This window comes from Syngnathus acus, chromosome 3 (genome assembly GCF_901709675.1).
Source record: "Syngnathus acus chromosome 3, fSynAcu1.2, whole genome shotgun sequence".
NCBI lineage: Eukaryota > Metazoa > Chordata > Actinopteri > Syngnathiformes > Syngnathidae > Syngnathus > Syngnathus acus.
In genome coordinates this window covers 15,688,403-15,714,184 of record NC_051089.1, presented here as the reverse complement: position 1 = coordinate 15,714,184, position 25,782 = coordinate 15,688,403, and the positions used below count along the sequence as shown (strand labels likewise).

Below are 25,782 nucleotides of genomic sequence, written 5' to 3'. Positions count from 1 at the left end.
CTGCTTCTTTAGTGTATTTGTCAAAGAAGGTGTCCAAGGGTTTTCTGTTGGATTTAGAAAGGTCACAAATCCCTTTGGCACAGCCAGTTGAAATAATGTGGCAACGGTATGTCGGACATTCTACTGAATAGCCATCAAGTAAGAATATATCATTCTGTTACATACTAGAATGCCAGCAGAGGTGCTAAGCTCATTGTAGATGCCCACATTGTTTTCACACACATTTATGGCTGCATGACGCATTGTTGCATTGTTGCAGTCAAATCAAATTAAGCCCATGAAATGTATGAAAAATTCCCATGGAAATCTATCTACCCACCATGTATGAAATTAATATATACGCGAGCACCTATAGTAAAATTTAAAATGGATTGATTTTTGGTATTTTGGTGTCAAGGTTCAGTCCAGTCCGCCAGAGTCCTAGATCCCCTTTACAACTGGTATTAAAATGGGATCCGTGTCCGGACACGTAATCCAGATATTAACAATCCAGTCTTGCCTTTGGGTTTGCACCTTTTATTTTTAATGCATTCTCATTAACCTCATTGAGATCATATCTCTGTCTTGCAGGGCAAAATCTGCACATATTTCTGAATTGTAAAGAACATTGTGTCCCTGCGTTGTTTTTTTGTACCAAATTTCTTCTTTACACATACTTTTTTTCCACCCATTGCTCTATGCAGAGAGATCTTACGACTGAGCCAATATCTGTAACACAGGCTCTAACAAAAACGGTTATGAATGTGCAGATGAAATGTATGTGACATTGCAAAAGATGTAATATTTGCTTTTCACTTACTGTAGTTGTGGCCAACACTTGAGAACAGGACACTTGCAGTGCCTCACTTGCCTACCCTGAATGCACGTCGCTGTCTACTGGCTGCGATATGCATTCTGCATTCACTAGATCAGGCATGTTCTCAGGGGACGTTGTTCTGCTTGTTTTTCATGTCTCCCTGCTGCAACCTACCTGATTCAAATTAATTCAACAGATGAGAATTACAATTTGAATAAAACGGTGGAGTATATCAGACTATCGACACCATACACATTGGCTGCCAAAGAGCTTTAAAAAGCCTCACATTCACTTATGTAATCTGTTCGTGCCGCCTAACCAGTCAGGGGACGCAGGGGCGACGTTTTTCCAAGGGGGGTCTCGTTCGTCACACATCAACAGGGGAAGCCCAGCAGGAAGACAGGGGTCACACTGCAGTCCTAGTTAATTTGGCACTTTTTTTTCTTTTGCATCTTCAACTCTCTTGTTTGTTCTCATCTGCTTCAGGTTCAGACCCGCACGGACTCAACGAGGTGTCCTCCTCCACAAGAACATCAAGAACATCAACATGTCTAAAGTTTAAAATGATTTACTTTAACCTAGAGCACAGGTGTCAAACTCAAGGCCCGGGGGCCAGATACGGCCCGCCACATCATTTTATGTGGCCCGCAAAGACAAATTGTGCATCAAATTCAAGTGTCATTACTAGAATTGCAAATTGTCTTCACTTTTAATTTTTGTTTCTTTTAAATATTTGACCAGTTTTTACTCGTCTGATTTGAAAACGAGTTATTTGTCAGTTTGTTTTGTAGCTTTTACTGTATATAATATGAGTATATGAATAGTTTGTGTACTATTCACCTCCAATTAATTTACAGCCACTCGGTCTGAAGGTAGTGTTTTTGCAGATTACACACGTGAGAGAACGGACCGTGTTTCCATTTCCGTCAGTTAATGGGCTTTCGTCAATAACACACTGATGCATGCATCTCTGAAGCCAATTAGGCCTTTATGGTAGAGTGATTCAGACGGAGGGCATTCTTCTGTGAAAAGCTCATTATGTCACCATAAATTCTCTACTCTATAACTCTTGAGCTTTAACGTCAGTGGCGTAGCCAAGCCGGGGCGAGCCGGGACGGCGCCCCGGTTAGGACTCCCTGCGCCCCGGTTGAAAAAAATCGAGCTTTTTCAATTCTTCATTTTCATGCCGTTTTTTTCTTTCGGTCTTGCGCGAATGTGCTTGCGGTATTCTATGTGCGCGATGTTATCCATTCACCGTTTGCCTCCCGGACCCGGATGTTGTTTTAGCGATCAGCGAACGGCGTGGGTGATGTTCGATTTTTTTTCCTGTGGGCGCACGCCCCTACTGGAAAAATTCCTGGCTACGCCACTGTTTAACGTCATCACTTGACCAGTACCAACTCAACAATGAGGCATGGTCATGGTAGTGTCATGCTGTGGGTATGTCTTTAAGCGGGAGGAATAGGAGGACAAGACATCCATCCTTCCATTTTCTGAACCGCTTATCCTCATAAGGGTTGCGGGCGTGCTGGACCCTGTCCCAACTGACCTTGGGCAGTAGACGGGGGAGCCAGCCAATTACAGGGCACAACAACCATCTGCACTCACACTCAAACCTACAGACAATTTGGAGTGTTCAATCGGTCTACCAAACATGTTTTTGAAATGAGGGAGGAAACCCATGCAGGGACCGAGAGAAGATGCAAACTCCACACAGGAGCCTTCCAGCGTTGAATAGAACCAGAATCAAACCCACAACCTCTGCACGGTGACGTGCCCCACCATGCTGCCAGGACCAGACATGTTTAAAGAGTAAAATTAATAATCCAGCATTGTACAGTTATGAAAAACCGCTCAGGAATGCTATGGAAGGAAACATTCACTTTCCAAAAGGACAACAATCGTTGCACACAACTTAAAACAACAATTGGGTTGTTTCAATGATGTGGATGTCCTTGAGTGGCCCGAGCAGAGCACAGACATGAACCAGATGGAGTGAAATTCGAAACCTGAACCTTAGAACTGTGAGGCAGAAGTGCTAACCTTTAGGACATCGTGCTACCCGTGACTTTAGCTTTTGTTCAACGCCGCCACGCTACACACACACACACTCCAATGCACTCCAATTTTGAAGTGTTATTTTTAAATTGTAACTCACAGTGTATTCAACTGTGAAATTCCTCCACCAGGTGAGGTGGCTATTGGCTGCCTGTAGGGGCTGCACCTTGATCATGCCAGACAGCCTGGAAAAAAAAACATGTTTGCCTGCAACATGCATTGGAGGCAAGTGTTTTATTTTTGGAGTACCCACTGCACTGTGTCTCTCTCCTTAAGGCTCCAGTTCGCTAGAGGATGAGACGGCCTAGTGGCACTCTGAGCCGGGATTAACAAGCAGAGAGCAGTTTGTCCCAACATCCTCTCACCAAAGGTAAAGCAGTCAAACTGTGTTGCTTGATTGACAAGCTGGTGATATTTCGATGTATCCTTGTCTGGCCTAGTGCCAGATGCTTTCCTCAATGCAGCGCATTAGCCTAGCTAGCAGCATGTGCGTAATTGGAAATCTTAAATGCATGGAATGCAAGACAGTATAATACAGTTGCTCCAAAAGAGGAACAACAAAAATGGAACGGTGTTTCTGCACAGTGTTGTGCTTCAAAGTGAGTGACTCACTTCCCAAAACATGCACAAATGTGACATCTTGTTAGTTTTTTTTTATCAAATTGCTGTGAAACATTAGTTGAGTGTTTTTACCCCACCTGTAATAATGGAACTGTTGTACCTACTGTACAAGAGTAAGAGCAAAACAAAGGCAGCACCGGTTTCTCCTATTGGGTACACAGCGTGTTCTTCAAATTTGCAATACATCAACCCCATATATATGATAAAAGGGCTTGGTCTTGTTTTCTTTTTAAATTATGTTATTTATAGATACATTTGTTGAGGTCATGGCACAGTTTTATCTGCAGAGATGATCTTACACTTTCCCCCTTTGAGCAGCCTCGACGTAAGCCAAGACACCCCAGCACAGAGCCTTAAAAAGGGACTTCTCATGTGTCAGCTTGCCTCCTTGCCATTGGAGTTGCTTTGACAACCCAAATTTATATTTACTGCAGACCAGATAGATGGTGCTCATTTATAACATTGAGGATGTATATTATCCCTTCTTTTCTACTGTTGGGTGGTTTTCATGAAAAACACACTTTTAGGTTTGGAGGTTCTCTCGAAGTCTGTGAATATGATTCCAATAAACTGCCAGACACAAGTCCAAGCTTATAGAAGCTCTGGGAGGATTTTACGCCTCATATTGATTTCCAAGAGACTGATGTTGTTTCTCTGAGTGTAAGACATCACGCAACAGGTGCTTACTGTCAGAATGTTTGCTCTTATTTCCCCCAGACTAAATTTAGACTGCAGACCATTTTCTAGTGGCAGCCAAATTCAAACTGAAAGGAGCCAATTCCACTCATGTTTGCACTTAAATAAAAGCAACTCTGCTCTGTGGCAAAGTAAAAAAATATCCATATGCATTTATCATAATACTGGATGTCTATTTACATTGCCATTAAATGAAACCAAATCTTTTTATTAGTAAAACAAACGTCTTGTTTTCCTAGCAGTTTCTTAAGTACTCCCTCGTTGGCTTAAAGTCCCTGCCCCTCCTGCATTGCTTGCACCTCTTTACCCTCTTACCCATGTGTCAGTTACTTTTATATCATGCCAAGGTCATTCTCGAATTTGACCGCCTCCTTGAAAGACTATTTTCAAAAGAAGCTTGTCATCGGTTCAATGTATCCTTGCCATAAGCAACAGCTTTACGTGCCTTTCTATTTCTAATAGTATTGCCTTTGGTAGAAAGGCATCGTCTTCAGGACCCAATTAAGACTTTCAAAATGTGTAAATGAGTCAGTGATGAGAGCTCATATTCTAATTTCAACTACAGATTTAGCTCAGAGACATGAAGCCATTTTATTCAGTGTCAGAGCAGGAAATAAGAATTCAGAGTAGAACACGATGGACATGAACACTACTAATGCGAACTAGCAAACGACTTATGCAGTAAATCACACACAAACAAATCAGAGAAATCAAACGAGATTAAGAAAAAATAGTTATTTTATTAAATTACAAGATAACGTATTCTAGCATAAATGAATACATGTCCAAAACAAAGTTTCCAAAATTTTGCTAAAAAGTAATAGGTGTGATAGGTAAGCTTTAAAACATTTGAGTAAAGCGGCATAATATATGTTCAAATATATGGATGACGGAAATCACAAAGGCTATACAGTTTTAGACGTAAAAATTTTTGGGGGAAATCCTAAATGGCATGTCCCTCTTCCATTTTCCATCCATCCATCCATCCATCCATCCATCCATCCATCCATCCATCCATCCATCCATCCATCCATCCATCCATCCATCCATCCATCCATCCATCCATCCATCCATCCATCCATCCATCCATCCATCCATCCATCCATCCATCCATCCATCCATCCATCCATCCATCCATCCAGGAGTGGGGTGGCATTACAAAGTGGGGGGGAGTACTGAGTGGGTAGAATGGCATGGAGGAGATCAAGAATGCGAGGGTCACTCAGTCAGGGCTCAAGTATTCCTTGGTGCAAAATGAAGCAAACCACCAATAAGTCCTGTAAGGTCTCGTACGTACAAGATATTTTTTTCTTATCTGGTTTTTCTTAAGGGCGTTTACAGTAACACTTTTGTCCCATCGTATGTGGTGTTCTCTGATAACCTAAACACAAAAATATGACATTGGGTCTATGGTTTTGTTTACTTCTGCGTCATAGATTGTCAATGGGAGCACTTCTTTGGTTGTAACGCTGACGTCAGACTCATCGTCAGTTGCGGTTCCAATCATTCCACAGGCCTATATAACTATATATAAACTATATATCAAATAACTATAACAAATGACAAGTTTATCGAACCGTCCGTGTCACTCCAAATCATTAAATCCATCGAAGTCTTCGTCCTCTGTGTAAACGACACATGTGGCGCTGATGTCAGACTCATCGTCAGTTGCGGTTCCTATTATTCCACAGGCCTATATAACTATACACAAGCAATCTATCAGCTAACTACAACGTAACTAACAAGTTTATCGAACCATCCGAAGTCGGTGGATGGATTCAGACTCGTCAATTGCAGTTCCAATTATTCCGCAGGCCTAGAGCACCCTCATGCGGTTTAGTCTGAAAATAACATGTGAAGTGATAATACTACTAGTAAGTAAGTAATGTGTTAATGATCAAGTAATAATGTGTTAATAATTTCACACATAAGTCGCTCCTGAGTATAAGTCGCACCCCTGGCCAAACTTTGAAAAAAACTGCGACTTATAGTTCGGGAAATACGGTATTTTATTTTCGATACTCCAGAGGAGTCAAAACAGACATTTATGCTCTGATTCTCATTGTAATTTTAACATTTTGTGTCAAAAGAAAAGTTGGTTGATATACCTCTGTATCTTTTGCAGGACTTGATATGCTGATGGAAGTGAGCAACGGGTTTGAGTCGGGGCTTTCCCAGCAATATCCACCACCTTTACTCCCGAAACCAGGCAAAGACAATGTGAGGCTTCAAAAACTAAAGAAAAAGAGAGCCAAGAGAAAGGGCAGTCTCTCCCAGACACCTGTCCCATTTCGTTCCTGTTTGTCACCTGTCAATGAAGCCAGTACAGATCTTGAGCACAGTGACCTGTCCAGTCCACCCAAAACACCGGATTCAGTCGGCACTGTGGAATCCTTGTGGTCTGCTCTTCCACTCGACTCCTTTGATCAATCTGCATCTACATTTCCTCTTCTTGAAAGCAGCTCCTACAAGAAATGTGATGGCAATCTGCCACAGACCTACAAAAGACAGATTAAGACTTCTGGAGAGCAGGTGGCACCACTATATGAATGCTCCGTATTTTTATTTGATGAAGTGCTGCCACCTTTAAATTCGTCCACCGCACCAAGAATGCAGTGGATTCCATCATCCTCACCTCAAGCTGCTTTCAATCCAGTGTCACTGGATTCTCTTAGGTCAGACACGACAGACCATCCTATCACTGTGTCAGAGTCCAATCCTAAAATATCAACTCATAACCTGACACCATCCTCAGCCATCCTAAACTATGGTTCAGACCCAACACCTTCTCAAGTTGCAGACCTGCCTCCTGTTGCTCCTGTGCTGGTATCAGTTTCAAACACACAAAAAGATAATTTTAATCCCAACCATATGGAAAGAAAAGAGCATAATCTACTCCATACATCAACTTCTTGGACCCCAAGACCTATCAGTAATGATAACTTGGTAAGGCATTTATCCCAAGAGACAAGGTGTGATGGTCCTAAAAATTCAATTTATACATCAAAAGCAAGATTTAATGAGATCTCTAAGTCTCCTTCCAATCAAGACCTGACAGCGATGCACCAAAGCACCAAAGAAGAGTCATTAGCAGTAACACATATGGACAAAAAAGCTCCAGATGAAATAAAACCTCAGAAACCACCTGTGCCCACAATTGAATGTGGAAAACCCAAGACTGCGTTGTGCACACAGTCAAGATTATCCAGTCACTCTGGTGAAATACCTAAAAATGACCCTCTGTTATCTATAACAAGTACAGATTTGAAGTCTTGTCAAAATGAATTTGCTCCCTCAATTTCCGTTGAGTCTCTTCGTGGCAAAATGTGTGCCGCAAAAATAGAAGTACAGCAGAATATGATTGACAATTACACAAAAAGGCAAAATACCGATCATAAAGGGAGCGCTGTCCGAAATACTTGTAGGAGTACCCTGAATTTAAGCTGTACCGCTGACTCTTGCATTTCTGGAGAAAATCTCACACCACATGCTACTATGCCTGACTCTGCTCTTCGACAATCTGTCCCAAACTTGAAAAACGACCACATTTTACAAAGAGATGCTGCATTTTTGCCAAATGTCCCATCATTTTTCTGCACAGCACCACAGACCAAGACAGCAATGATCTACCCACAAGATTCCAAAAGCTTTAGCCAACTGTCATCCTCCTATCGTCCTCCAATTGTTGAGGCACGCAAGTCCTTGTCATCACTCCTGGAGAATCGGATATCATTAACAACCTCTAAAACAAAAGCACAATCAACATTTTATGGACTTACTCCTCTTCAGTATGCTGCTCATGATGGGATTCGAACTCTAACATCGTATCAAAGCCTTCTATCCCACAGAATTGAGCTGACCTCTTTCACCAAAACACATTCAGAGAATGACTGTGTCTCAAAACCTGATTCACCAAAACAACTCAATGGACATCAAAAGCGACCGTCATTGGAGAGTGAATCTGTAAATTCTGTGCATCCACTTTCAACGCCAAAGGATTCCAAATGCCGAACAGAGCGGACTGTCAGAGATAACAAAGACATATTTGAGAAAAGCCATGAGATCAAAAGTCTACATGTGGAAATACCTTCATTTGGAACATCTAGTTTGGAAAAAATAAGACCTGAGCTTCCTCTTGGCTTGGTACAGAAACACATGTGTCAGTCCACAGTTGATGTATCTGCACGAAAGGCCTCATACTCTGAGGTTCCAATGCCAACCCTTAAAGCAGGTGAGGTGCACACACAGACTGTGACAATGTTTCCTATAATGGCAGCTACAAATATGTCCCCATGCCTAAACAAGAGCGGTAAATTCGTTGATGGCAAGCTGGTGGAGCAAGATTCAACGACAGGAACACAGTGTACAAACACACAACTAGACAATCCTTTTGACCAAACCGGTGTCACAAATTCAAAGGGAAAACTTGGCAAAAGTATAAATGGTGTTGGCTCAATATCAATCAATAAAATAAATAATTTATCACATAGCAAACCATGTATCAATACGGATCACAAAGCTTTGCACAGCCAAAGAGAGCAGCTTAAACAAAACATAAAAGGAAGTACTGAGTTTATCTCGCACACTGTTAACATTCATAACATTTCACCCTCTGCCATGACCAATACTAATCAAATCCCCCAAAACACAAAGACAAGCTGCCAATTTGAAACTGAAATTAAAAAGCCAACTTTCACTGCTATAGAATCAATGCTTCAAGATGAGCCTAGAAGACCTTCTGCATGTTCTGAACACAATCACACACAGAACAAGACAGTAGGTCGCAAAATGTGTTACCTAGGAGACACTTTTGCTTTGAATACATGCACTAGCCCTGTAAATACGTTGCCAACCAATAACCCCGTGCGTGATATCAAGCCCCCGGACATACCAATGATTACAACCAAATCCCCTAACATATTCCCTTTGGAGAGCGACCACCAACCAAACATAGAAACCGGAATGCTTCACAAAACAAGCGACACTGGCGTTCCATCCTCCAGACTGCAAAGTAACGTTAGCCATGAAGAAAATTGCAACATTACAGCTACCAAGCTCGCAACAGACACACCAGGAGCATCACTAAAAAATCAAAATGAATGTGCTAGAAATCGTGTATACCAGGGCAAAGCAAATATGAAAGCCCAAATACGAAATTCTGATGCATCTTCTATGCTAACCAATGGCATTGCTTTTACGGCTGCAGAATTAGCAGGAGACTCACTGCCTACCATACCTTTAATGGCAGGAAATGATGAAGCTAAATTTACTGATACCAAAAACACCTCAAATCTTTCAAATGGAGAAACACAGCCGAATGTGCTTGACAGTCATGGTAAGCAATCCAACACGCAATTTGTAGGATTAGATGCTTTCGACAGGACAATCACAAATATGGTTCCCCCTCTGAAATCAGGAGATCTTAACAACCTAAAAGACAGATGTGTTTTGGAAACTACTAAATCAAACAAATCCAATATTGGTGGAAAGCTTCCCGTCACTGAGGTGACTTTAACAGACCCAGTGGTAAGTGGTAAACCATTACATCTTACACCCCACGTCATAGGTAATGTGCCCTCAAGCTCTTTGATGAGGCGTGTGACTCTAAAAAGTCCTCAGCTAAGAAAACCAGAGTCAGCTATAATAGCTGAAAATATTGACAAAAGACCCCTTTTCACACCACTTGAGGAGACTATAATTCAAAATCCTAGGAAAAATCTTTTGAATTCAAATGACTGTGTTGCTGCAAACATACGAAGGAACAATATAGAACAGAATCAAAAGCCCAAGTCTGATGAAAAAGAGCAAAGTTGTGTGAAATTATCAGGCATTCCAACTGGAGTGGGAAACACGAGTCACAAAGAAGCTAATTTTGAAAATAACATTCATGAAGAAAAAATTCAAAACATTTCACATAATGCTGTAAATGCAAAATCTTTGGTTGTCCCACGAGCCCCCTCATTACAAGAACCAAGATTGTGCAATACACCAACACAGGCATTTCATTCGATTTTACGCCAGTCCCGTCATACTCCTGTCAACAACACCCCCTCCGCAGTACCATTGCAAAATAAGAGCATTTCTAGCACCACTTATGTCCCTGTTAAGCCAAATTCCCATTCAAAAAGCAATCAAACAAAGCTAAACATAGAAACCAAAAGCAGCCCTCCTCTCCATCACTTGTCTGGCAATCCAACCACACATTCATCTAAGCAAGTTGAACTATGCCCTTCTTCTGGCACTGCAGAACAAAACCCTTCTGTTGTAAACTCACACAATCAAGGCCGGTCAAAAGGTTCTGCCACTAAGGACCAGCATTTGACAGAGGAGCCAGTTGAGAACATTACCCCTACAGAGCCAGCAACAGATTCTGTCATGAAATCATCCATATTTAACGCTGCTGTGATTGATTCTCCCACTCCTGCCTCTCTGCCTCAGGCCTCAGTGTCAGTCTCAACTCCATCCCCAAACAAAGGAACGTCACCGCTATCTCAGCAAATCACTGGACTCAAAGACAGGGATATTTTGAAGATGAAGGATACATCAGGTGTGGCAGAGAAAAGAGCAGTCGAACCCTCCATGAAGTCAGTGACATCAATTGCATCTTCAACTGCTGAGAAAAACACAGTTGGACCAGGAACATCTCACTTACCTACGGAGTCAAAGGCAACCCAGAAGCCAAAAGGCTTTAAGGCTAAACTCAGTGGATGGACACGGCTCAAGAAGCACATGGTGGTTGAACCAGAGGAACCAGCTTTTCCAAAGCCACTGGCCAAATCTCAGGATGAGTCCAGTGACAAGAAAAACACAGACAGCGATAGTAAGGAAAGGTTGTCAGCAGACCAATGCGAAAATCAAGACTTGGTCAAGAACAAAGAGGTCTCTCTAAGTCCAAGGGCGCTGGGTATGTGGGATGCTCTCCTCTTTCAGATGTTCTCAACCAAAGACCGAATCATGCAGCAGATCAACTCCACCAAAAAAGATTCGGAAAAGAAAAAGGTCTCGAATGACAAGCAAGAGGAAGTTCCATCCTTTGTCAATCGCTTACCACTCTTGCTGTACAGTCCTCGATTTGATGCTAGGAAATTAAAAGAGGCAGCCGAGAAGCCATTGACAAAAGTAGCGTCGGTGTTTGAAAGAGGACTAATGAAGCGAAAAACTCAGGAGGATGATCGCAAGAACTTCAATAGAATAGCCAGAGGATTTGAACCCAATTAAGCAGAAATGTGACTTGGACAAATGTGCCTGAGGTTGATTAATTAGTCTATTGCATCACTGAAGATGAAGAGTTTTTTTTAACCTTCTGGGAGAACATTGATCAAAGTATTTTCAAATGTGTTCGGTTGAGCCAAATTAAGAAACCAAATTAACTTTGAAAGAATTGTTTGAATATAATATTTATTGAACATTTCTTCTTTGTTCTGATCACTCATGCATTTACCCAAAGATGTGTTTTTATGGTCTTAACAGTGTAAATAGTTGTGAATTGTGAAAACGCATCATGTGCTCGAGGCACCTTTGCACTTTTCATTTACAAATTTGAAAAAAAAAAAGCTAACCAAAACAACAGTGAATTTTAAAAATGAATCCAGGTTCGATTAGTTGTACTATAGCAAGTTGCATCTATGTATTTATCGGGGTTAGCTTCTCAGTTCTAAACCACTGTAATAAATTTGGATTTACATTCCTAAATCAACTAAGATGATGCATTTTTAGATGAATATTGGACAGAACGACCCTGGGAGTTATGCATGGAGGGAAATAAGTACTATGTCTGTCAGTAACTGGCCAGTCAACAAGCCAGCAAACCAAAGTGGAGATATCTGATATGTTAAGAGATAAAACTTGTGTGTTGGAATGGGAGTGTGAATCAAACATTTTTTTGGGGGGGTGGCACTTCACACATTAATAATAATCATAATCTGAGGTTGAACTTTGGAAGTTAATAATGATGATGTTATGCTGGTTGTGTCTTCTGTGTGCAAACGTATGATGAAAAGAAAGTGAAATTGAAGAAAATGCATTATACAGCATATCGGTGTCATATTTCACACCTCTCATACCATTTCTGCTGTGAGAGTAATTATGCATAGACTGCTTGTGGTTTTGACTCTGATTGCCCCCCCGTACTGTCATAAGATGAAAAGAATCTTATAGGATTTAATTTGCGATGTTAAGGTTCCTTTATTCCAATAAACCACAGGTGTCAAACTCAAGGCACATCATTTTATGTGGCCCGCGAAGAATTACTAGAATTGCAAATTGTCTTCACTTTTAATATCTTTTTTTGAAATATTTGACCAGTTTTTACTCGTCTGATTTGAAAACGAGTTATTTGTCAATTTGTTTTGTAGCTTTTATTGTATATAATATGAGGTGCTCATACATTTATTTGGGTTGACAGTCATAATGGCCCTCCGAAAGAAGCTATGACTACAATGCGGCCTGCGAAAAAAATGAGTTTGACACCCCTGCAATAAGCTATCAACGACCTCGTTTATTCCACTGATGTTTACTGTAAATGTTCAAAGTCTGCATACATTTGAAGGGTTTCTTTTCACTGCTTGCATTTCCCTGAAACACTACAGTATGTAGTTTGTCATTACAGCTGCCAGGTTGTCAGGTGATCTGAAAACAAACCAAGTAAATGTGATTCTGTTCTTTTTTTACCCTGCCCCTTCTGAGAAAAAATAGGGCTTGGCTCAAATGTTTTGTTTGTTGAACACAAACACTTAAGTTAGTCCACCATTATCCTAACATACAAATCATATAAAATTGTTATCGATCCTGCCGTACATGAACAAAATGCAATCTTATGAAACTGGCAGACAAAAAGATCAATTAAACTCCACATGACAACAGCTTTTTTCATCTGCTTGAAATAGATTCCAATGCCTCTAATTGTTACGTACCCTTCCAATCGGATAAATGTTGCATACAATAACAAACCTAAAAGAGCCCTTTAGTGTGTAACTTGGTTTGTCAATCACAGCAGGTTGGCGGTTCGACCCTAGCCAGTCACGTGTCGGTGTGTCCTTGAGCAAGACACTTCACACACCTTGCCTCCAGGTTGCCATTGTAAGTGAGAAAATGTTCTCAATTGACTTACCTGGTAAAACATTGAGAAAAAATGAGTAAAAAAAAATAGAGTTAACAAGCTGAAAATGTCCATTTAAGACTGACAACAGATTTCCCAATCTTAACTGTCTGTTATCTTTCTATTAAGTTGTGTTACATTTTTGCAGCTGTACTTTCTGAATTGCCAATGAACTGAGTATATTTCAGGTTGCATTACTTGGACATTCTTAGAGTGTACCTTTGAGAATACTGTTGGGGTGGTAAACCTTACAGCTCACAAAAAAACATTAGAATTGAAAATTCAATCCCATGTTGGACCTCAATTAATTTATACATTGTACCTTGAGTAAGAATACAAAAACTCCAAAGCACATCTTATAATAATAATAATAATAATAATAATAATAATAAGTCAGAACATATCAGAACATACTTGTGACTTTTTCTTTGACAATTTCTATAGGGTAGTGTCTGATCATCAAACCTACCTGTCCAGTTTGCATCGTCACTGCCAGCATCCTCATCAGTAGGCTTCTCATATTTGCCATGAGCCATCACAACAAATTTAGACTTTTTACCAGTTGAGCATTCCTGAGTTCATTTTCAAGTTCATTTAAAAAAAAAGAAAAGAACAACACTGATTACACTTTCATTTTTGTTGCAATTTCAGTTACTTTACGCATCATTATTAATGTTAAGTCACTTCTATACAATGGTAATTTTATAACATCTACGCTGCTCGGTGGTGCTGATCACCACACGAAGTGGAGCTAATCCACGCCTTTTCCTCATAGCCCCGTGTGTCACAATGTTTATTGTCATGGTGTCCGTTCACACGTCTGTGCACTCGCCCCTCCCTACCTGTGTTTTAAATACATCCTTCTATCCAATCCATTATCTGTACCACTTGTCCCCACGGGGGCCGCGGGCATGCTGGAACCCAATCCCAACCATCTAGGGGCAGTAGGCGGGGGACACCCTGAACTGGTTGCCAGCCAATCGCAGGGCACACAGAGACGAATAACCATTTGCACTCACACCTACGGACAATTTGGAGTGCTCAATCACCCTACCATGAATGTTTTTGGGAAGTGGGAGGCAACCGGAATGCCCGGAGAAAATCCATCACAGGGAGAACATGCAAACTCCACACAGGCAGGGCCGGAGTTGGAATCGAACCCGCATCCTCCGAACTGTGAGGCGAACGTGCTAACCAGTGGCGCCCTATTTAAATACATATGCGACATTTTTGTCCCCAAAGGACATCTGCTGAAATCCATGCATAGCCTACCTACGTCAGTGACGCCGTGAAAAATATTTAGTATAATAATCAAGATTCTTATTTTGATATTGACATGACCTTCATTTGTACATCATAGTTTCTTTTCATTGTTTTTAGGAAGTTGGGGAGTTTACAAATACATCAACACAAAAAACACCTACCTTGCTATTCCTCACAGAAGAAGTGGGAGAAACAATTTCGCTGAAGTTTTCCCACACATTTTTCTTGTTTAAAACATCACCGGGTTTTATTTCCTGAAAAAGATCGGATATTAAATACTTCCTGGATTTAAATCTATCTGATGGATTACCTGAGAGTAATGTTACATTTTGAACAGATTGCTGCTACACGTGTGTTAAATTAGAAGTTGCTTGAAAGTTTATAATTATGCAACATCAATGCTAATTTCACATCATTTTTCAGAACCATGCAAACTGACTTCTTATATAATTCGTTTAGATATTTTGGTGTTTGAATATTTAATGTTAAATTCTGTGTTTTTATTGAGTTTAAATGTAGTTAAAGCATATGGAACAGGTAAAACTATATTTTATTATATGGTCTCTACATATGTTGAAACTGAGACGTATTCCTGCAATAAAAAAAAAAAACAGGTTCACTGTATAACTTGCATTGACTTGTGCTAAAAATGAGCAGTTATATAGTACGAATTGCATTCGTAGCCAAATGTTAACATTTTGGTTGTTGAAATAATAAAGAGATCTTTGCGACTTACAAAGAACAGTACTTGGGGTAAGTATACACCCGTATACAACAAGAAAACACGCTTGATTATAGCCGGACTTATAGTTTTTCTGACTTACACTAATTATGACTTACCTACTGTGTGAATGTATGGTAGTGATACTAGCTACCGCCAGTTCCGATGCGCAAATTTGATTAACTTGCCTGCTCTGTCACACTATAGTATGACAAAACTCAGATTTTAACTGACCTTTGGTGGTGTGTTTGAGAGAGTGTTTTGGTTCCATGCCACTCCAGCCTCAAAAAGATTCTTTTTTTGTGCAATGGGACTTATCACATCCACAAGGACTGGACTAGCTGGTTTGCATTCCTTTGTGGAAACCTGTGTAAAAGTAGTTTGGTGTATAAAAAAAGTGGTATTTTACACAGTCAAAGATTCTACAGTCATAAATTATTTGAAAACAAAGTACTACTGGTATACATCTGAACTTGGTTTCATTGTATTTACGCTCTTGGTATGTTTTACCTCAAGAGCATGTGTATACTGCTGGAGTTTCTTGTCAATCTTGGAAACACAAAGAGGTTGTGGAATCTTCTTTTTGATGTTGGAACTTGAACAGAAAGAGGAAACACCATGCATTGTCACATGATGACAATACACCGTACACTGTATTATATGCGTAAATAGAAACACAAGCAGAGGAATGAATTTTAAAAAATCACTGTCAAGAGGGTTGCAAAGGGAGAGCTTTTTTTTTTTTTTTCCCTTGGTAGTATTACTCATGCTTCTAGTTTAACAATAAGACTTCAATTCATGCGGGAGTGTGGAAGATTTTTAGAAAATAACCTGTGATTAAAAATACAGTGCCAAGTAATCAGGTTGTTTTAAGCTAGGCTTGTGAGATGTTTCTGGTGGCTCTGGCAGCCCCATTTTAGACCCCCGGGATGTGTTGTGAGACAACAAAAAGGTGCCGGATGTGAAGATTTGGCAGGTCCAAATCACACCAATCACAGTTGGAGCAATAACAAACCTAGTTTGTGATATTTAACAGGTCTGCAGCTATAAAATGTGTTTTAGGATTCCTTGCTTGTTAAATCCAGAAAATAGAAAGGCAAATTTACACGCAGTACATTGCTTAACCTGAAGATGGCGCCATGTAGACAGTTGTTTGACCAAATTCAAAACATGCACAAAAATGTAAAAATAATGACCATTTATGCAGTTTGGAAGAAAACAAAAGTTGATTTGTGGTAAAGAAACACGTTAACAAGACAAAGTACAATGAAATACAGAAGGGGGGGGGGGGGGGGTTTGGGTCACCATATACATTTAATTTCCCTGTTACAGTAAACTAAATTATTTTAAATTCTGTGTTGATTCGGATGAATTATTGTAAATTCCCAATATTCCAACTGATTGCCAGAAATGCAAATTTTCCGACCTCCCAGGTAACTGTAGCGATTTTCATGCCGTATGAATTACACTTAACCCACCTCTTTCGCAGAGATTCGGTTCGCTCAGTGATCTGAAAAAATGTGACAAGGGACCGTTATTAGGGTTAGTCAGTGTTTTGTGAAAATGAGGCAAACAAAACAAGAAGATAAGCACCGAGTAATAAAAAAGACTGAGCCAGCCAGCTAATGAAGACATTTGATCTCAACTTACCACACATTTACCATCTGCTGGTATTCTGCTCTTCGCCTCATCCTATACAGAGAAACAGTGTCCTAAGATGCATGTCAAATTTCCGCTCAGTTTCCCTATTTATCTTTGCTATGGCAACAAATCACATAGGACTTACGTGCATACCCTCTTTGGCACAGCTTTATATTATTGGACCTTTTGATTGCTTCATGACATTTATTCAATAAATACCGGGTAGCAGTATGTCAGCATAACACTTCTTGATTTAAAGTGCATCTAAGGCAGGGGTGTCAAAGTCATTTTTTTCGCGGGCCGCGTTGTAGTCATAGCTTCTTTCGGAGGGCCATTATGACTGTCAACCCAAATGAATGTATGAACACCTCATATTATATACAGTAAAAGCTACAAAACAAACTGACAAATAACTCGTTTTCAAATCAGACGAGTAAAAACTGGTCAAATATTTCAAAAAAAGATATTAAAAGTGAAGCCAATTTGCAATTCTCGTAATGACACACGAATTTGATGCACAATTTGTCTTCGCGGGCCACATAAAATGATGTGGCGGGCCGTATCTGGCCCCCGGGCCTTGAGTTTGACACCTGTGATCTAAGGTAAACGGCCTGCTTCAGGTCATCGCTCACACTTTTTTTCCCTGGATTTAGTCATGTATAAATATATAGGTAGTGATAGTGCTGAAATGGTTTCTTTGTATAATTTTTATAACTATAAAAATATATATATAGAGATAGTCCAACAGGTCCATGCTAGTCAAAATTTCTGATGATATACGAACTTTGTTATTTTTCTGTCAGACATGGGATTGTTGTGAAATAACTCAAATGGTATTTGAAACAAGACAAAGTTCTGTTAAAGAGCTGTTATAAGTTGGACTTCATGTGAATGAGGAAACAGCTTTCCCAATTCCAATTATGGTCTAACCACCATCTGGTTTCACTAAAGAACATGTTCACATATGCTTTAGGTAGCAATCGTGCTGAAATGTAAAGTACTGTAAATGTCTCTTTAGATTTTGTACCACAATTGACACATGAATTGTAAAAGGAAGAAAAGAAAAGTCAAATATTGTAAAACTGTAATGCAAAACAATGTGCAGTGTTCTTTTTCTGTCAGACAAACTCTATTTGAAACAAAACAGAATTCCATGACAGCTGTGTTATACATATGTTGCGTTATGCTTAATGTGAATTAGGAAAGATTGTTTCCAATTCCAATTATGGACTATGACTAAGGCATTCTTTTTCACTTAAACACATCCATCTGAACAAACTGCTTAGCAGGATGTTTGAGCAATTAAAGATGCTGTCATGTTCCTGGAGGGCAACTTCACTAACCGCAAACAGTTTGCTTATCGGACATGCTTGTGTTGGGTTCTTTGAAAGCGTTACCATCAGGTCATACACACCGAGCCACCATCTTCTTCACACAACAATATGAGGAAGTAAAAGGGACTTACTGGGTAAAACTGAATGAGGAGTTTCTGTTGGAAGAAGCAGCATAAGAGAGAATGTTTGTCACAATTAACATGAACAGCGACACTTTATTACACAAACTGCTGTCAAAAAGTAATTAACCAAAATTAACAAAATAAATAAAACTAAAATTGAAAAAAATAACACATTCATTAATGAAATAAAAGAATGAGAATGCTTTAACTGACACTACACCTTATGTCGATGAAACTATCTAAAACTATAATTATAGCGACAATATTCTTTGTTTTCATCTTTGTCACTTATGTTATACACGAACCTTTGGGGTTCATTTAAAATCTTTTTATTTTAGAATGAGAGTTCAAAGCATGACAGCATGTTAATTGATGGGAGCCTTACCATAGATTCATTCTCGTTTGCATCCTAACCCAGAGATGAGTGACTACTGAGGTAAAGAAGATTTGGAGGAAGCTTATCACCTCACACTATATTTTATTTCTAGTTTTCATTTGCTGTTGCAGTGACCAATAAATTGCCACTCACAACCACCAAGGACCCTCAACCTTTATTTTTCTTTGAACATCTCTCGGTATCTGCATTATCTTTTACTTTTCTCCGTACCTTGAATGTTGGGCTCATGGCTCCATAGCAGTTTAATGTCTCATCTTCTTCATTGCTGTAAACAGAAAGGCCGGACGGCCTGCTTTTATCGTCATCACTTCTGTGTTCTTCTTCCTTTGACCTCTACAACAAACACAACATATAAATTTGATCAATTACTATTCAAAAGATTACGACTTGTAGCTTTAATCGTTTGACATGTTTTTACTCCGTTGTGTTCATGCTTGCCTTGTGCTATTTTCTGTCTGGTTGATTTACACCTCCAGTTTAGAGCACAAAAATGTACTAGTGTCTAAATTCACTATTCCCTCCACCACACACCTTTGCGCGTACCTTTTAAAAAATATATTTTACAGTGCCATTCCAAGTCTAATGAAAACCTGTCATTCGTTGAAGCTATCGCCAAGACAAATTCCTCATTCTTCTCATTTACTGCTCTTGATTTAAAGCCAATTAAGTGAACCAGGCAAAAGCCATGTGTAGCTGGATAAGAATAAGCTCATGTTCCTCAATTTATGAGAGGTAAGGTTTTCCACATTTACAAATTGACCATTTAGCGAACTGGCAGGCTTTGGTATATTGTGTCATGCCTGCAGTAATGCATGAGGTGAATGTCTTCTAGAATCCGATACATTTGAGAATAACAAGTTACAGTTGTCCACTTTGTAGCCAAGTGATATTTTAAAACTGACCTTTTCTGTCAGCTTTTGGTTTCTCTCAAACTCTGCAAGCCTTTCCTTCATCCCTTCATGTGTGAAGTTGAGATCCTCTTCTTGATCAACTTCGTATGTTAGTTTGTTAGCGCTAGCGCCAGATCTCCACTTGTTCTGCAAAATCTGATGCACCTCTTCTTGGTCTTGCTTCACCTTGCACACCTCGTCACTGTTCAGGATAATAAAAATAATGTAAAAATAATAGGCTTTACTTTAGTTGTATGGACTTTTCACATTGCTGTCTCGGACATGAGCTACTCGAATCATGCAAGACCATTTATACTTAAAGGTTAATAAAGATTTGAGGTTATTCATGATTTTTTCACAATTATTTTTATTATTTTATTGTTTGTTTTTGGTATTATATGGTTGTTAATGCCAGGTAGGATCCGTTAACTGAAAATGCTTGATTGTAGATCACAGTGTCAAACTCAAGGCCCGGGGGCCAGATACAGCCTGCCACATCATTTTATGTGGCCCGCAAAGACAAATTGTGCATCAAATTCGTGTCATTACTAGAATTGCAAATTGTCTTCACTTTTAATAATATCTTTTTTCTTTAATATTTGACCAGTTTTTACTCGTCTGATTTGAAAACGAGTTATTTGTCAGTTTGTTTTGTAGCTTTTACTGTATATAATATGAGGTACTCATACATTTATTTGGGTTGACAGTCATAATGGCCCTCCGAAAGAAGCTATGACTAAAATGCGGCCTGTGAAAAAAATGAGTTTGACACCCCTGTTGTAGATGGTCAGTATGTATCCCCTGCCAACTATTGGATTTCCTTGAGCATGCAAGTGGTTAAAAAGACAACTACATTATTTAACCAAGTCGGTGTGAAGTTGGTGTAATTTAATTTCATCAAACTTATGCCAAAAGAGACATAATTTGTCAAAAAGTCAAAAAGGAAAAACCTGTGTTCTGAAAACAAGCTAAATTAATGCACCAGCAGAAGAAGAGGAATATCTTGAGCCAAATTCTAAAAGCACTTTTACACAATATAACTGAACACATTGTAACCTCATCCTTCCAGTCGTTAAGTAGGGCATTGTGTCTGTCGGAGGGTCGCTGGCCTGCTGTTGTCTTGGATCATTTGTCAGAAACACTTCTCTTTTCTAAAATGAAAGAAAATTCAGTTGGATTTGATTTCAGTCAAAAATTCATTCAAGGAAATAAAAGCATGATGTCAAACATTTTCCTGACAGATATGTGACAGAAAAGTAACGGCTAAAGTGAAAGAAGAAGAAAATCGACATACGCTCAGTGGAGGGCTTCTGGTGGACTGCAGCCCATGAGCTCTCTGTTTTGGCTGCCATTCCTCCTGCTCTTCATCATTCTGTTGTTTCTCTTTATTGATGCCTGCTTCCCACTGAAATGATGAAGGTTCTTGTGCCTTGACCCTGAAGTCCCGAAGAACATTACGCTTCTCCAACCTGTGGCTCCAGTCACTGAAACCCTCATCCTCCTCTTGAACAAAGCAGCAACTAGGCTTCACTTCTTCATCCGACCTGTGGAATAGCAGTGTCAAAGAAATTCACTGTAATTGAACTTACGTTTTTTTTTTTTTTTTTTGTAATTAAGCAACACATCCTGTAATCAAGCACAAGTTAAAGTCCCATTAAAATTATGATGACGGACTGACATGACAGTTTTGGTTCGGCTAGATAATGACGCCGGCGAATAACTGACTGGCAAAAGTTTCTGACACGCCCACCTCCGTTTTTTTGTTTTAAGGTAGAGTAGAAAGCCAATTTTGCAGCAGACATCTTGGCTCAATAAGTGGCCCGATATTTATGCGTCTCTTTCTGAGAATGATTAGGTCATTATTTTGCCAGGGTGCAACATTCTTCTGAGTCTTAACTGTGGGAACCAAATCCAACATAGCATTACCAACATTATGATATCTACCCAAAGAACATTGACTAACAATAAAAAATCAACCGCACATGGCATATCGGTTCACACACAGATTGCCCAAGATTAAACGATTCTATCATATTTAAAAAGTCACTGACTAGTGTATTATTGTCACAATAAATTAATCTTTTTTTTTTCCATCATGCAAAAATTCAGCAAATTCAGTACCTATTTGAGCGATACAGTAAACTGAACAAAGGATAAAATTCAAGCGTAGCAAGCCTTACACTCCTGAAAATGTTGGTTTATTTTCCTGCTGAGGCATTGACAGAGACGTCACTTGGTCTCTCTGCCTCTCCCTAGTTCTCCTCCTGCGCTCTCGCTCCACCTCCTCAGCATCCTCTAGGCTCCGCTGGAACGTCACCCTGAAGCCAACAAGATACAATTGCACAATGAACAACTGATAGAAATTATTTCTTGAAGTCTTGAGTTGATTTGCCCAACACAAAACAAAATTTCTAGTCTTCGCAAGTTTTCCAACATCTAGTGCCTAATTTGGTCGCACACATAAGCACGAACACACGCACACACACACACTTGGGCTGTAGTTTCTGTGTCCTGTGTTGCTCTCAAATCATTTTACAATGATGTAATGGTAAATGTACAAATGTGTGACGGATCAGAACTGTCAGTTTCAATGGGAAGAACTTTATAACGATATTTTTTATGACATCTGTTGTGGTGTTTGAACCATCTGCAGTGGTCTCAACTGAGTGGTTAACGGTAAATTAAAGATCCTGTGAATTTCTGTGATCTTAAACGATAATAGTAACGGACCAGACCTGGCTGCCAGGCAAACTCCACACATGAAGTACTGGCAGAGTTTCAGACAGAGAATCTGTGAAACAAAATTTAGTATACACCTCATCAACTTTCCCTCCAGAGATGAAATCCTCAGAAAACAACGGCTTTGTTTAGAATTCAAGTGACAGATGTTTTGTACATCTGTTTACTAGATAATGAGTGATGTCAAAAGATCAAACGGAAAAATGGCAACAAGATTCAGCAGGAACTCATTATTGCAAAATGGAAGCTATGAGACCATGGAGAAAACCGAACAAAACATTGGAAGCATTCAGTTCAGCATATGACTCATTCATCGGCGTCAAGGCGCTTCCCTTTTTTCGCAGTTGCTCTCAATCTACCCAGTCTGAAGGACATTGCCAGCTCTCGCTACCTCAGCAGAGCTGGCCACATCATCAAGAACTTTTCTCACCCCAGTAGCTAGGTCAGTCAAAGCTTGGACAAGCACACTGTGAGATACAGTAGCTTCTTTCCCAGCGCTATCACTGCAATTACTCAGAATCATAAGCAAAAGAACTTTTCAAAAAACCATCTCAATCATCAACAACACTGCTCAACAACCAATTTTAATCAGAGATGGTTTTATGACTCCCTAAATATGTTTTGGGGGCTGATTTAAAAATGTATTTACGTTTCTTTTAGGACATTGGTGTTTTGAGATATTTTTAGTATTTACTTTTAAGTTTGGGCCGATAAAGCTTGCTCAATACAGATTTTTGTTGTGAAATTTCTAGCTATGATGTTTCAGAATAATCCCCCTGTTGCTGAACCTAACCCTTAATTTAATTCATTTTATAGCTTTCGTAGTAAATCAGCTCCCACTGGTGCGATCCCTGGTGAGCTGAGTGAGTCAAACATGCTGTGTTCATTGTTATGGTGGGAGGTGACCTAGATATGATCGAATTCAAAAGTGCTGCAAGTGGCAACTGTATTTATAACAAGCATGAGGTTCCTGCAAGTTCATTCAATGTCTGTGAATGTTGTGTCGGAGTTAAGACAGCATGGAGAACGGCTCATTGATATTATTATTGTTTAGTCATTGAAAGAAAGTGGAATTTTGGCAACGATTAGGGTTTACATTAGGGACTACTCAAGCAAAGAACGGTTGATATTAACATCTGACAAAGGATGTATTAAAAAAAGTAGTTGTGAATTGATTGGTCATTAATAAATGAGTGGTTACTCCTCTGACAACATGAATTGAATTCTCATCTGGTTGTGTGAATGAGAGTGTGAATGCAGCTGACTAAATCGACAGAGACCGCAGCATCCATTTATCCATCCACCAATTTTCCACTCTTGTTATCCTGTTTGGAGTAGTAGGAAGTTGAACCTTATCCCTACTGACATCAGGAAAAAGACTATATACACCCTGGACTGGACACCAATCAATCACAAGAAACCATAAAAATAGAGAACCATTCATGTTCATATTCCCGGTGTTCCTGACAAATCCCCACACTGGCTGTACAATAAAATAATAATAAAAAAATCGGAATGTAAACTACCGTATTTTTCTGACATAGACGTTGCTACTCTAAATAAACTATATATCAAATAACTATAACATAAATAACAAGTTTATCGAACCATCTGTGTCACTACAAATCATAAAATCTCCTGACTCCGGAAGTCAGTGAATGGAACTCTTTGTCAGTGAGGCTCCAATTATTCCACAGCCATAGTGCGCCCTCATGCGGTTTAAAGTGAAAATAACATGTGAAGTGATCAACTATACTAGTAAGTCAATAATGTGTTAATGATCAAGTAAAAATTTGTGAATAGTTACATATGAGTCGCTCCTGAGTATAAGTCCCCCCCACCCAAACTATGAAAAAAACTGCGACTTATAGTCCGAAAAATACGATACTTGTCGTCTAAGTGAAGCGGCTAAACTTGAATGCAGACATTTTAAAATAGAAGTCAGGAAAACTGTTTTAGTAGAAGGCAGATAGCTTTCATCTAAACCACTCCAGATGGTAACAACATTGTGTTCCTTGCTTGAAGAACGAGTAGGTCATTTCTGACTTGAGCCTGTGTGAGCCCATTTTTATTGAATTCCTCTACCTAAAAGAGGCCCTAAGAAATATTTTGTTAACATCAGTTAAAATTAAGCAAAATGTCAACATACATTGTGCAGTAGATAGAATTTTGTGCGAGTGTTTGTATCATGATTTTGCGGGGGTGAGCGTTGAGTGCAGCTGAGCAGAAGGGAGTTCATGGGGCCTGCCAGATGATGTCATTGCCATAAGGAAAGTTGCAACTATAAAAGACGCCATTGAGCCTAGAACAGAGTGAAGTCACACACATTTTCCACCAATAACGGAGGATAAAAAAAAACCTCAGCGATAATGAAAAACACACAGCCTGTTTTTATAATAGAGTGCCCATCAAACACAAATGAGCAAGAAGTCTATATTTGAAAACAAACTTTAAGATAACAAAGCATTTACTTATGCAAGTGCCTTACCTTGTGAATTTTGAATTAGCTCCCCCTTTGCTCTTTATATTTTCAAAAATAGTTATATTCTTGACTAAATTTTGTCCTGGTATTGGAATTCATAGTTTATGCATAGTTTTCATGATGTGCAGTTATTCACAAGCTGTAAATAATGTAAAGCGCCCATCTTAGTGTCTTGTCTGCTCATTGAGTGCAGAAAGAGCTACAATAAATGTCATCATCATTTTGAAATCTACTCAAATTAAGTTATAAATAAACAGATTTAGGTAATGTCTGCAGATTCTCAATTTTTTTGTAGAAAAAGAATATGCTCTGTATCATCACCACATTAAATGACATTTGTATCCATCTAATCACTATACACCTATCTTATGCACGTTATTTTTAAAGTTTAAAGCAGAGGCGATTAAAATAAATGATTACTAGATCAATCCTATACTTTAAAATACTATTTTAGCAATGTCATTCTAACAGCACAAAATATATTTATATTTTTCTCACTGGATGAGGTTTTGCAGCAGCTGTCTGCTGGAGTTTCTTCTTCTGATGGGCTCTGACATGGTGGATTGGCCTGCTTCTGTTCTTTGTCCTGATTTTTTTGACGCCTCCAGCTGGTCTCCTGGTTCAGGCTCAGGAATACTATTCCAACAGTTTCCCCCTTCGTCCTCCAACTCTGTATCTGTAGCCCATCATGGTCAGGTCTTTATGTTCGGCAACAGCTCACCCCTCCCTCTGTGAGAATTTCATCAAAGTGTTGAGTGAGTCCAACCTCCCTAAGCAACAGGGGTCATGTGACTCTCCCAAGAGGATATGCAAGATGAGTTTGTTGCAAAAAAAAACTGTGATCAATGATCGCAATTGTTGGGAAGAGAGAGAGAGACAGAGAGAGACAGAGAAAAAGAAAGAAAGAGAAAGAGAGAAGAGAAAG

At 39.4% G+C, this 25,782-nt stretch overlaps 2 protein-coding genes and 1 long non-coding RNA gene across 6 annotated transcripts; 1 reads left to right on the top strand and 2 right to left on the bottom strand.

The window, feature by feature from the left end:
• Positions 1–599: 599 nt before the first annotated feature.
• On the bottom strand, positions 600–3,794 carry LOC119120854. Its single transcript, XR_005097584.1, has 3 exons — positions 3,108–3,794; positions 2,955–3,039; positions 600–970 (listed from the first exon to the last, which is right to left on the bottom strand). It is a non-coding gene; the product is annotated as an uncharacterized LOC119120854 (long non-coding RNA).
• Positions 3,086–12,194, top strand: LOC119120844 (proline-rich protein 33-like). Of its 2 annotated transcripts, XM_037248062.1 has the most exons (3): positions 3,086–3,224; positions 6,297–8,402; positions 10,610–12,194. In XM_037248062.1, exons 2-3 carry the CDS (start codon positions 8,346–8,348, stop codon positions 11,387–11,389), a joined length of 837 nt encoding a protein of 278 aa, XP_037103957.1. In that variant the 5' UTR covers positions 3,086–3,224; positions 6,297–8,345; the 3' UTR covers positions 11,390–12,194. The 2 variants fall into 2 exon arrangements, with proteins under 2 accessions (XP_037103957.1, XP_037103955.1); XM_037248060.1 differs by having other exon boundaries at positions 6,297–12,194.
• A 1,415-nt stretch (positions 12,195–13,609) lies between these two features.
• LOC119120845 (non-muscle caldesmon-like) lies at positions 13,610–25,567 on the bottom strand. 3 transcript variants are annotated; one of them, XM_037248063.1, is made up of 13 exons: positions 25,356–25,567; positions 21,817–21,954; positions 20,931–21,180; positions 20,693–20,787; positions 19,649–19,838; positions 18,957–19,079; positions 18,359–18,382; positions 16,903–16,944; positions 16,731–16,762; positions 15,763–15,847; positions 15,487–15,618; positions 14,693–14,785; positions 13,610–13,840 (listed from the first exon to the last, which is right to left on the bottom strand). In XM_037248063.1, the coding sequence occupies exons 1-13, from the start codon at positions 25,412–25,414 to the stop codon at positions 13,625–13,627; spliced, it is 1,479 nt and encodes a 492-aa protein (XP_037103958.1). In that variant the 5' UTR covers positions 25,415–25,567; the 3' UTR covers positions 13,610–13,624. The 3 variants fall into 3 exon arrangements, with proteins under 3 accessions (XP_037103958.1, XP_037103959.1, XP_037103960.1); XM_037248064.1 differs by lacking the exon at positions 13,610–13,840 and having other exon boundaries at positions 14,354–14,785; XM_037248065.1 differs by lacking the exons at positions 13,610–13,840; positions 14,693–14,785; positions 15,487–15,618 and having other exon boundaries at positions 15,796–15,903.
• Between the last annotated feature and the right edge of the window lie 215 nt (positions 25,568–25,782).

Bases quoted from the DNA above. Each gene is read 5' to 3' on its own strand.
- LOC119120844 (XM_037248060.1), top strand. From the start codon at position 6,305: ATGCTGATGGAAGTGAGCAACGGGTTTGAGTCGGGGCTTTCCCAGCAA.
- LOC119120845 (XM_037248063.1), bottom strand. From the start codon at position 25,414: ATGTCAGAGCCCATCAGAAGAAGAAACTCCAGCAGACAGCTGCTGCAA. The intron at 20,788-20,930 runs GTATGTCGATTT...CTTTCATTTTAG, and splicing joins CCAGAAGCCCTCCACTGAGC to AAAAGAGAAGTGTTTCTGAC. The intron at 15,848-16,730 runs GTGGGTTAAGTG...TTTCTGTTCAAG, and splicing joins ACCGAATCTCTGCGAAAGAG to TTCCAACATCAAAAAGAAGA.